We start from the raw sequence: 13,305 nt of genomic DNA on the forward strand, positions 1-13,305 counted from the left end.
ATTGAGTGGCCTGGTAAACAATTAAGTTTTACATGTCTACTGAATGTTTACATGGTTGTCTTTATTTACCGTCATCTCTGTACTCTTGATTTTGTTCTACAGATCATGCTAATAAAATAAATGATGAAACCTATTTTAAATGGGCATTGCTGTTGTTGTTGTTTTTATGGGGGGGGGACACTGTCATGTAATAGTAAAGCTGGAACTGAGGTGATAATATCACCATTATCTTTTTAGAGTTGCTTTTAGCTGATTAAAATGTTTCATGATTGATAAACATTACATGGCTATTTAATTGAACTGAGTTAACTTTTAAATTGCTTCAGCCAAATTCACACTATATCTTCTTGACAATAGAAATTGTTTTGTAATTGATCTTTACCTCATTGATTGCTACTTTGTAACTACTTTAAAACAATATTTAGTATAAAAATAAGGGTGACCTGACTTCTTATCCTGTTATGACAATGAATTGCTTAAGTATTTACAATTTTCTCGTTGCCATTTTGTAAAAAAAATATATATATAAAATATATAAACAAAAATCTGTGGCCTAGCTATACTGTTTATTTCAAAATTACTGATAAATACATCATATAAATTCACAAAACACCATATAAAACCTAATGTGATCTTAATGTAGGAATACTCTCAGAAGAATAAAGTCACAAAAGCTGACACTGGGGTGGTGCCCTTTCAGAAACTACACGGAGTACCTAAGGAGTGCATATGGGTAAATATTGGTACCAAATGTGGATAAATCTGTGTGCATTGGTTTTGGAGGGCCACTGTCCTCCAAGTTTAGCTTCAACCTTAATCAAACACACCTGAATGACATTTCATATTCATCCTGCAGTCTTTGATTAGATTTTTCAGGTGTGGTTAATTAGGGTTGGAGCTACACTTTGCAGGACCAGGAATGCCCACCCCTGGGACCTTTTTAAAACGGGTAGGCAACATCAGTCTGGAGTGCTGATATCCTGCAGAGTTTAACTCCAGCTCTAAGCACACATGAACAACTTATCAAGGTCTAAAGAGTCATCTTAAACTACTTGTAGGCAATGTTTTATCAGGGTTAGAGCTAAAATCTGCAGGACATCGGCAATACCGACCTTGCCAACACCTGTTTTGAAGCGGTTCTGTCCCAGTGAAAGTTTTTGTACCATATTTCTGAGTGCATAAAACAGAAGAAAAAAGAAAACAGTTATAAATGTGACGCAGCAGAGTTTGTTGTCTTTTATAATGCAAATACATCTGTGTATGTTTTACTGCCCTTTCACACCCAAGTGCCCAGTAGGCCTAAAACCTCTGTAAGAGGACAAAAGCCTATTTCAAAAGTCTGTAAATCAATGTCTAATTAGTGCATCAAAGTGAAAACTACTTATGCTGTGTTTACTAAATAATGTTGGACACACTTTTCAGACATAGCCTACATGAAAAGGTAGTAGGCCTATACAGGCATTTTAAGACATGTTAACCATACCAGATTTTAACCTGCCCTGCCCCTCAAAGATGACATATACAGTAGTTTGCATAATGAACATATTTGGATAATCATTTAGTGATTAAAGGTAATATTTATTTAATTTTAATCCCTAAATGTGTTAAACTACATTAGGCCTATCCATAAGTCTCCATCATATTATTGCTGACAATGGGGAAACATGGTGCTGACATTCTCTGCTGAAAAAACAGCATACCAGCAAGACCAGCATATGTTGTGGTTTGGTGCTGGTTTGCTAGTGAACACCAGCTAAACTAGCCCCAAACCAGCATTAGCACCAGCTAAACCAGCACCAAACCAGCAATAGCACCAACATCCCATACCAGCAAGACCAGCATATGTTGTGTTTTGGTGCTGGTATGCTGGTGACCACCAGCTAAACCAGCATAGACCAGTATTCCCATGCTGGTCCGCATGCTGGTTTGATGTTGTTTTTTTCAGCAGGGTTTGTAGTTCATTGAAATGGTTATGCTTGAAATACAAGTAAAGGAAAAGTTTTCTCAGCTAAGAAACGCGTTATTGTTAGCTGATAGCATTTCAAGTGTAACAGTAGCACCAAAACATCATTTGCGACATGGAATACTTTTTTATATGGGTTAAAAGATGATTCATGTGGCGCTGCGAAAATCCAATTGTCGTATGACATCAAAGTATCGCGGGAGGGACTCGAAAACACGAAGAGCAGTCCGATCTCGCGGCACTTTGATGTCATATTGTAATTGGTCTGCGCAGCGAAAGAACACCATGACAACTTAGCTGACCAAAGACCTCCTGTCCATAAGTTTTCGAAAGGATCTTTTAATTTTATTCTGCTGAATTGACACGTGTCTATATGTTCTGTTTAATATTGATATTTTTTATTAAATATAATACTAACATTTTCGATGGTAGATCGATTTGTTTGGTTTGCCTGGCACATAGGCTACTGTGGACTGCTATCATAACCATTATCCTTTTAGGCTATCAAACATTTAGTCATAAAGCGTTGACTACATGTCAATCAAAGAAATGAGCCTGTGCAAATACTTTAATTACAGATTTTTATTCTAGAGCAATGAAGTTTGTAACATTAAATATACATATCATAATAGTACAATTTATGATAAAAAACAGGAAGTTGTTTTCACGTGAATTTGGTCAATTTTATTTGTCACTTTATGAATAACAATGAAGGCAAAAAGTCATAAATGTTACATCAGTAATAATAACACTAATAATATAAGCAACGTATTACAATATCTAATATAAAAATGATTGGACAAACAATATAAAATTACAAATTTTAACAACACCTTTGTAATGTAAATTTAAACAATTTAAAAAAATACTAAGATAAAAAAAACAGCATAAAGTCTTGTTTAATTAACTGAAACTAAAAAAGACAGTCTATATTTATGTGGTGGAGTCTATATACCGTATGTGATGCTTAATATTAAAGGAAAAAAGGTCAACTGGCAGTTTCAGTAATATACACAAGATAAAATACAGATATAATCACATAGATGACATAAGGTAACTTGGGACGTGGGGAAATAAGATGAACTATTTAACTATTGGGAGACAACTTTATCATTCTAAACAAGTTTTCATCCACTACACTAGTGAATTGCAACTTCAATCGATCACAAGGCCTAAGCCTAGTCCCAAACTAAAATGTATATTTGAGCTGTCTTAACAAAAAAACAACTTTTACTGACATATCTTTAAATATATCAGTGCCATAATTTTGTCTCAAGATGCACATCAGTAAGTTTATTTGTAAGTCACATTTTTAAAAGTAGTGTAAATGTCCAATTTTAGCTAAGGCATAATCCTGGTTTAACCTTGACCTTGTCTTTAAAATCTGACTTGAGTGTACACTTTATACTGACTGAGGAAACAATGACTTTTCATACTCATCCTCATCATCGTCATCATCACCACCACCACCACAATAGTGGATAACCTCCTCATCCATGTGAATTTCCCTAAAGTAATCATCATCTTTTATGTTCCCAAACAGCTCAGAAAAGTTGTCAAGCACAGTACAGTACAACTGGCGAACAGAGGAGATGATGTAGTATTGTCTTTTCTTTAGCAGGAAGTGAAGTCCTAGAACTCCACTGTCAGAGAGCCCACAGTCCTGGTCTGTAACTATCAAACAAGAACAACAAATATTTAGTAATTAATATATAATTGTAATCCATGCTCTGCAGAATTTAGAGAACCATACACTTTACCAGTAGGAAGCAGCAGTCATGGCTAATTAGCAGAGGTTTCATTTAAAATCTGCAGAGACCCCCCATGACCAGGATTGGTGACGACCGTCCTACAGCATGAAAGTAAAAACATAAATACACATTATACTAAATATATTTAAATTGGAATGAGTAACAAGACATACCATGCTCATTCCATACCCATGGCCATGCGTAACTCCCAGATGCCAGAATTGTATCAGCTGACAGCAGTTTTTCAGGTGCTGCCCTGTTGTACTCATCTATAGTCACAACGAATTTGGCCTTTTCCTCCTAAATCTTTCGGTGAAGTTTGTCTTCTCTCTTTTCCATCTTAAAAAACAAATGTGATTTGTCATAATCTGTACAGTTTAAAACTTTATCTTAAAATGTTATATAAATGCATTTATGTATGATACATACAAGTGAATGATCAAAGTATATTTTGCACAAATGTATGAATATTTAAATTAATGCTGTCCAGGGTTGAAATTTGTTAGATGTCGGAAAATTATTTAATGATGATTTTGAGGTTAACCTGTTTGTCGGTTGCTTCCTCTGCCTGATGCTATTATAATCATTTCACTCGCACTCTGGAGCCGCAGAGTGTAAGAAATTCAAGTTTTGATGGCATTAAAACAAAGCAACAATGCAACATACATGCTTTATCTTAAAAAGCATGGTAACTTCAATGCGTATTGTTTTAACTACAAATAACACAGTAGATCTATAGTTACTGTGGTAAAAGCATGGTAAATGCAACGCTTATCATGCTAGAGCTACAAACAACGCACTTAATACAATCACCTAAAGGATTATTAGGAACACCATAGTAATACTGTGTTTGACCCTCTTTTGCCTTCAGAACTGCCTTAATACTATGTGGCATTGATTCAACAAGGTGCTGAAAGCATTCTTTAGAAATGTTGTCCTATATTGATAGGATAGCATCTTGCAGTTGATGGAGATTTGTGGGATGCACATCCAGGGCACGAGGCTCCCATCCACCACATCCCAAAGATGCTCTATTGGGTTGAGATCTGGTGACTGTGTGGGACATTTTAGTACAGTGAACTCATTGTCATGTTCAAGAAAACAATTTGAAATGATTCGAGCTTTGTGACATGGTGCATTATCCTGCTGGAAGTAGCCATCAGAGGATGAGTACATGGTGGTCATAAAGGGATGGTCATGGTCAGAAACAATGCTCAGATAGGATGTGGCATTTGAATGATGCCCAATTGGCACTAAGGTGCCAAGGAAACATCCCCCACACCATTACACGACCAGCCTGCACAGTGGTAACAAGGCATGATGAATCCATGTTCTCATTCTGTTTACGCCAAATTCTGACTCTACCATCTGAATGTCTCAACAGAGACTCATCAGACCAGGCAACATTTTTCAACAATTTTGGTGAGCTTGTGCAAATTGTAGCCTCTTTTTCCTATTTGTAGTGGAGATAAGTAGTACCCGGTGGGGTCTACTGCTGTTGTAGCCCATCCACCTCGAGGTTGTGCGTGTTGTGGCTTCACAAATGCTTTGCGGCATACCTCGGTTGTAACGAGTGGTTATTTCAGTCACAGTTGCTCTTCTGTCAGGTTGAATCAGTCCATACCACACTCAAAATTGCTTAAATCCTTAAAACCTTTCTGTGGCGTTTAATCAGACCCAAAAGTCGCGCGCACAAAAACCACGCGCGAGGGAGAGATACATGGCGCAGAAAACTATTCGCACGCGGAAAAAGCATCCTCGCGAGAGCGCCCCTCCGCTCAGCGCGCACAAATGCAGTCACGTGAGCAAGGGTTTGGATGAGCACTTGCTCGACTCTCTCTATGGTCTCACAGCTGCACCACACGCGCTCGCTCGTGATTACTTTCGCGACTTTGGGGGCGGGACATTGACTGATGTCTCTGCATCTGTGATTGGTTGTTTGATTTGATTAGTGACATGCATGATCTCTTGGTCCATAATCCATCTCCAGTCAATCTAGGTAGAGAAAACATGTTTTAATATGATCATCATTATGTCGAAGTAGGTAATCTATGTTAAAACATTAGTCTTGTTTAAACCATGCAAACATAACCAAACAATATGCCCCTTTTTAAGGTATGTATTTTGTTTGTTGTTTAATATGTAGATAATTTAACAACCATATTATGGCAAATGAAATGAAACTCAAATACAACAACAGAGTAAAATTAAATGCTATTTTAACCCTGAAAAGATACAGAATGGCTACAAAAACTAATATATATATATATTGGAGTATATATATTTGGAGTTCAAATTTAGTTTGTTTATATATATGTACAGGACTATACTAAAGTTTGCTAATGCTAAGTCTGAACCAACTCTGTAACCTGACAATGTCAATATGTAGCCTATAGTATATATTGCAGGATGATAAACAGTAAACAAAATATATAATAAAATTGGCATTATTGTTTGGTTTGCAGCCTATTGCATGGATCAAACAAGACAACGAATCACTGATTAAGTCAACCAACCAATCATAGGCACGAAGACATCAGTCAATGTCCCGCCCCCAAAGACCCAAAAGTCATATTGATCGAGCGAGCGTGTGTGGTACAGCTGTGAGAGCATAGAGAGAGTCAGAGTCGTGCAAAAGCTCATCCAAGCCCTTGCTCGCGTGACTGCATTTGTGCGTGCTGAGCGGAGGTGCGCTCTCGCAAGGATGCTTTACACAATTGTGTTCTGCTTTTTAGCGCTCGAATAGTGTTCGCGTGCTCGTATCTCTTACTCGCGCGTGGTTTTTGTGTGTGCTGGGTCTGATTAAACGCCATACCTTTCTTTCCCATTCTGACATTCAGTTTGGAGTTCAGGAGATTGTCTTGACCAGGACCACACCCCTAAATGCATTGAAGCAACTGCCATGTGATTGGTAGATTAGATAACTGCATAAATGAGAAATTGAACAGGTGTTCCTAATAATCCTTTAGGTCAGTTCCCAACTTCAGTCCTCAAGGTCCCCCTCCCAAAATGTTTTAAATGTCTCCTTATATGAAACACCTGATTCCACTCATCAGTCCCGCTCCAGAATGTCCAAAACGCTCCCCAACCAACACACCAACAAGCCAATGAACCGAACCAGCCCCCACAAAATTCAACCACGGTTTTTACTACAATAAAAAAAAACATGGCCACTGCAGGAACTACAACAACCATGGTCCAACCATGGCTTCCGAAAACCATGGTGGTCAAAACCACGGTTATTTTGTCGTTACCATGGTTTTCAAAAACCATAGTTAAACCATGGTTATTGTAGTTACAGTAACCATGTTTTGTTTTTTTTTTTTTTTTATTGGAATAAAACCATGGTTAAATTTTGTAAGGGCTGATTCAGTTCATTAGCTTGTTAGTGTGTTAATTAAGGAACGTTTTAAACATTCTGGAACAAGACTGATGAGTGGAATCAGGTGTTTGTCAAAACCATGGTTGTTTTGTAGTTACCATGGTTTTCAAAAACCATAGTTTAACCATGCTTATTGTAGTAAAACCACGGTTTTGCTCATAGTAATCAATACACAAAAAAACATGGTTACTACACTTTTACCACAATAAAACCATGGTTAGTTTTCGTAAGGGAGGTGTTATATATGAAGACATCTAAAACATTCCGGGAGGGGGGGCCCTGAGGTGAGAGTATACACTGTTACCGTGGTAAAGCATGGTAAATTCGACGCGAATCGGATTTTAGCACGCAGTAGCCGAAATATACTGTTACCGTGGTAAAGCATGGTAAATTCGACGCGAATCGGATTTTAGCACGCAGTAGCCGAAACTGTTACCGTGGTAAAGCATGGTAAATTCGACGCGAATCGGATTTTAGCACGCAGTAGCCGAAATATCCTGTTACCGTGGTAAAGCATGGTAAACTCGACGCGTATCGCGTTACCTTTATCCTAATATGACTATTATAAACTGGTCGAATCTGCATCACGTCACGTAAAAGCCGAAGATGGCATTTAATCGCTTTAGTTACGATGTGCTGGTTTAAAATCATTTTGAGATACAATAAACCTAAGCAGAACTGACAGATATAAAACAGCGATTGAATTGAACACGTTTAACCTGATTTATATAGAGTAATAAACTTTATATCAAATTAAAGAGACTTAACTTACCAACATGCGTTGTTAAATCTCGCGATGTAATGTAATGCAACTCCTAATTATATCACATGGAGTTCTTCTCTTTAGCGACCCCAGTGGACGTTTATTTTTCAAAACTGTAGCAATACGTACCTGTTAGTACATATTTGTGGTCCTGCAAAAAAGTGTACAGAGGTACGTATTTCCCATGAGACCAGGTTGCTGTGTTAATGCCAGTACTGAGACCAGTATTAAATATGTAAAGAAAAGAAGAAATATACGTGATTGATTAAAATAATTACAAATAATGAAAAATAATTAAAAGCATCTGCTAAATGACTACATGTAAACGTACATTTTTTTTCAGTGCACGTCACGAGTGAGTTTATGCAAAAGTTATTCTGACGCAGTCACACACAACCCATTTTCGCACCGTTGAGGATGAAGTATGCTACTTTTTGTTGTGGCATAATGTACAAAAAAATTAAGGAGATGGCAAAGATATTGGCTTACGTGCAGAGAACAGTGTGGAATTTCGGTTCTTTTGTATTTCTGCATTCCGAAATTACAATAGGTCTAGGGGTGTGATATAATTTACCTGGCAGTGATTTTGCTTGCCTCACTAGCGCATATTACCCAAACTAAAATAGACAGTTAATGCGTCGTTGCTCTAAAAATATAAGTTTGGTCTCATTTGAAAGAAGACACTTGAAAGTTTATTGTAAAGACAGAATTATTGTTTCATGATTCTGAAATAGTTATGAATGGATTAAAAGTACATTTCTAATAACTTTACAAAATACATTTGATACATATTTATGATAATATATTTGAAATTGGCCTTAAATGAATCTAGAAATGGACTGTAGCTATAAACCCTGTTTTGTTTTAAATCTGAAGATAATACCGAATTTTATTAAATGTTTATTAAAACCATGTCATGTGAATTTATTTACAGAAACTGCTAAATGCTTACATTTGTTTATTCACATAAAAAAAATGTATGTTATAGAATATAATTATATATGTACCTACATGTCAGAGATGGTGTAGATAATATTATTTCCAGATTTCAAATTACAAATACACTGATGAAAGAGATATATTGGCAGCATCAAAAATTTATTTCAATTATTGATTTAACATTAATTCAATGACCTCACTCATCAATATTAAAGATATCAAGATTATGTTTTCACAGAAGGTTCTTTACATTATATAGGATGATTTTATGTAGAAAACAGTTAATCACAAAATAAAGACTTTTCACAGGCAGTGTCACTTTTGTTGAGGATCATTTTTGTCCATGCTGTAAATTATTTGGCAGTGAAATCAAATGCAACAGGCTTTAAAAGAGATGTAACCTTATTAACATGTTTATTACTGCAAGTACACAAACATTTGCTTGCTATAAATTACTCTAATAAGGAATTCCAGGTTTATATGATAATTAAAACCCTTTAAACACACAGTCAAAAACCGCAAAAGGAAGGTATTAAAATTGTTTTAAATCTTGGATCATTTCAACTCTGTAAATGTACAAAAGAAAAATCACCATGCATGCTGCATAGTGTTTATTAGTCAGTTGACAGGTCAATCCCAACAGAAATATGTAATAAAAATATACTGTTTGATACCGAGTTCATTGAAAGTATCTGTTATCTATTATAAGGGACAAAAATGGTCTGATATTAATAATAACTAAAAAAAAAGTCCAGTCACATGTAACAGTGTAATAAACCACAATGAATTAATGGTATAGACGAACAAATGTATTAAAGCACAAACAAATGAACACAATAAAATATATCTATACAAGACACAGAAACGTGTTTTTTATGTAAACAGTAATGAATACACACACACACACACTCTGTATGTTTATAAAAACTCTGTATACAGCAAGAGTTAAAATATGAATAAATAAAACAAACAAATATAATGTAATGGTTCTGCAAACCACGAATGTATAGTTCAACATAAAACAGAGTAGAAATACACAAAGTTTAAATGAATAAGAGTAAAAATGTTTTCTCATTTTGCCCCTACACGGTAAGAGAAAATGGTTAAAAAATGGTCCCTATTGGGTCACTGTAACAGTACCCTTTTAAAAAAGTGCACCTTTACACGTAAAGAGCTTATATTAGTACCTCACATGGGCATATTAGGACCTTTATAAAGAGTGACAGCTTGGGAACGTTTGGCCATTTCTTCTGACACTGTATGTTTCAGATTCTGTACATTAAAATTCTTTGACAACATATTGTATTTTCCAATTTTGACCTGTGCAGTTTTGGATAACAAGATGGTACTGTGAATCCTCTCCTTGTGAAATCTCAAGACATCGGCTTGTATTTTTATTTCTTATTTCTTGGCCCTGAAAATATAACAGAGAGATAGATAAATAAACCTACACTGTAAAAAATGATTCTGGGGTGGTTTCCCGGACAGGGATTAGCTTAAGCCAGGACTAGGTCTTAGTTTAATTAGAAAATATAACTAGTTTTAACAAACATGCCTAACTAAAAACAATACTTGTGTGCATTTTGAGGCAAAACAAAAGGCACTGATCTTTTAAGATAATCAGTGCAAGTTGTTTTTAGGTTGGACAGCTCTTACATTTATTTTAGTCTAGGACTAGTCTATTCCCTGTCGGGAAACCGCCCCAATGTTCAGTGAAGTGCATCACCACTTAATGAGATGAGTTACAACAACCTCATCTTGAGCAGAAATATATGACACATTCATATAACCACAAAAAATATGTTTGTACAAGTAATATCACATGATAATGACATTCTGGGCTGAAGTCACGTGTGTCATCAAAGTACCGCAAGAGCAAAACGAGACCAGCAGTCTGTGTCAGGCGCTGAAGTTCACCAGCAACTCGTGAATTCATGTTTTTATAACAATAAAAACTCTGTTCATATAATATGTTATACAGTGCCATCAATTGAAAAAAAAAGGAAAATAATATAGATTGCTATATTTGTATTGCTTTGTTGCTATATATTTAATAATACATTATATTTAGTAATACATAAATTATTTTGTTTTTATGAAATATAAAGCATCACACAACATATTTAATATTTAGTGTTTCTGGTTGCTAAAACCTTTGCTTATCTTATAACCCACTTCATCTGACTGCTGTATAAAAGCAAATACACGCGACCATCACAACAGCAAGCCGTAAGTATAGATGAGCAAATTCTGCACAGAATCATGCCGGAAAAGTGTCTGAGTTACGTCCGACTTGCTCTGATGTCACGCTGGCGTGTGCCAAAATCTCTTGTGATGGAGAGGCGGGCTTTAAACACACAACATAAAGGGATAGTTCGGCCAAAAACGATATTAAACCCATGATTTACTCACCCCCAAGCTGTCCGAGTTGCATATGTCCATCGTTTTTCAGACAAACACATTTTCGGATATTTTAGAAAATATTTTAGATCTTTCATTTGATTAAATGTAATGTTACGGGGTCCAACAATAGTCCACGACCTTCAAGTCCAAAAAAAAAGTGCGTCCATCCTTCACAAATTAAATCAGAACGGCTCCAGGATGATAAATAAAGGTCTTCTGAGGGTAATCCGTGCGGTGTTGTTGTAGAAATATCCATATTTAACATTTTATTAACGTAATTAACTACCTTCCGGTAGCGCCGCCATCTTAGTCTCATCCGCATTCAGGATGAGAGCTTACGGAGCGTACAGAGGTTTCTCTGCTGCTGCTCTGTGTCCCCGCCCTCCGAATTTGTCATACGTCACTACGAAAAGTGCGTACACTACGCTAATACTCTCTCCTGAATGCGGATGAGACTAAGATGGCGGCGCTACCGGAAGGTAGTTAATTACGTTAATAAAATTTTAAATATGGATATTTCTACAACAACACCGCACGGATTACCCTCAGAAGACCTTTGTTTATCATCCTGGAGCCGTTTGGATTTAATTTGTGAAGGATGGACGCACTTTTTTTGGACTTGAAGGTCGTGGACTATTGTTGGACCCCGTAACATTACATTTAATCAAATGAAAGATCTAAAATATTTTCTAAAATATCCGAAAATTTGTTTGTCTGAAAAACGATGGACATATGCAACTCAGACAGCTTGGGGGTGAGTAAATCATGGGTTTAATATCGTTTTTGGCCGAACTATCCCTTTAAGTAAGAGTTCATAGCCTCACTACAATAAAATAAAAAAGGTACATCTCAAAAAAATTTAAAATATGAAAAGGTACATTTTTGGTCACACATTTCAGAAAGTGAAACCCATATATTGTATTCATTACTCAAAAATGCATGCGTTGCCGCTTGAAAAGTTGAGAAATTTTCAACTTCTGCCACGAGCAACGGCACTGATGCGGCACCAATGGATTTTTTTTTCTTCGTTTTTTTAAGTCTTGCTTTATCTTTTCTATTTTGTTTTCGCAACACTGACGGGTCCACAATTCAGTTCGGCAACGCATGACGTCACCGATTAAAAGTGAATGGGAAGCGTTAACGCTTACGCCCCGTGTGAATGCACCGTAAAAATTACCCCGTGCTCGGTTAAAAATTACCCAATGTTGGGTTGTTGTTATGCAACCATGGGGTAGGCCTAATAATAACCCAGCAGTTGGGTTAAAATAACCTAGCATTGAGTCAAATTTTAACCCAGCACGTGTTCTGTCCAATATTTATCCATTATGGGTCAAAAACAACCCAGCCGAGGGTCACGTGACGCATTCAATGGAGTAGCAGTGTTAACGACGAGCTCCGGTAAAGCCTTCGAAAATCCTCCTCCTTAAACTCTATATTGCTTCGAGGGAACTAAAAATATATGTAGAGGTGACAAGACATGTCTAAGAAACAACTTAATTCTGGTCACAGACTTCGGAATAGAGAATTAACGAACTTTACCATGCACTCCTCTCCGAAAATGGCGGACGCTCTTCTGAGTCCAGACGACATGGACGCGTTTGTGAAGAAAATAACAGCAGAGGTTCTCGCAGGCGTCGATAAGGCGTTGGACAACAAGATTGATCCAGTGCTAGAGAGACTGTCTGCGGTAGCGACACATGTAGAACAGATGGAGAACCGTGTCACCGAAGCCGAAACGCGAATATCGGCGGCGGAAGACACGGTCTCAAAAGCAAGCGCGGATTTGAGCGGGCTGAAGAAACAGCTAGACGTGGCTCTGGAAAAGATATCTGACTTGGAAAATAGGTGCAGGCGGTGTAATCTACGAATTGTGGGCCTACCTGCAGGAGAGGAGGGGACGAATGCGGTGGTGTTCCTCAGGACCTGGCTGCCCAATTTGCTTAATGTCGACTTCAAGGACAACCAGGTGAAGATAGAGCGCGCGCATCGTGTCCCTTCGCGTCCTCCCATATCAGGTGAAAGACCGAGGGCACTGATCCTGAAGCTGCATAACTTCCAAGATAAAGTGCGCATTCTACAAGCCGCAAGAAATGCGAGTCAGCTG

The 13,305-nt window shown here is 37.1% G+C and overlaps 1 protein-coding gene and 1 long non-coding RNA gene across 6 annotated transcripts in view; both read right to left on the reverse strand.

Moving 5' to 3' along the window:
* Positions 1 to 2,860: 2,860 nt before the first annotated feature.
* On the reverse strand, positions 2,861 to 8,019 carry LOC129414544 (uncharacterized). Of its 5 annotated transcripts, none has more exons than XR_012370044.1 (5): positions 7,869 to 8,019; positions 4,528 to 5,709; positions 3,888 to 4,053; positions 3,724 to 3,812; positions 2,861 to 3,637 (listed from the first exon to the last, which is right to left on the reverse strand). It is a non-coding gene; the product is annotated as an uncharacterized lncRNA (long non-coding RNA). The 5 variants fall into 5 exon arrangements; XR_012370041.1 differs by having other exon boundaries at positions 3,904 to 4,053; positions 7,869 to 8,012; XR_012370043.1 differs by having other exon boundaries at positions 3,904 to 4,053; positions 5,274 to 5,709; positions 7,869 to 7,934.
* Positions 8,020 to 8,928: 909 nt separating this feature from the next.
* Positions 8,929 to 13,305, reverse strand: part of LOC129434011 (probable polypeptide N-acetylgalactosaminyltransferase 8) — a 28,826-nt gene continuing 24,449 nt past the window's right edge. Inside the window, exon 11 of the mRNA XM_073868651.1 lies at positions 8,929 to 10,212. Coding sequence (XP_073724752.1) covers positions 10,078 to 10,212 — 135 coding nt within the window. The 3' untranslated portion in view covers positions 8,929 to 10,077. The remainder of the gene's footprint in view (positions 10,213 to 13,305) is intronic.

Source organism: Misgurnus anguillicaudatus, chromosome 6 (assembly GCF_027580225.2).
Source record: "Misgurnus anguillicaudatus chromosome 6, ASM2758022v2, whole genome shotgun sequence".
Classification (NCBI taxonomy): domain Eukaryota; kingdom Metazoa; phylum Chordata; class Actinopteri; order Cypriniformes; family Cobitidae; genus Misgurnus; species Misgurnus anguillicaudatus.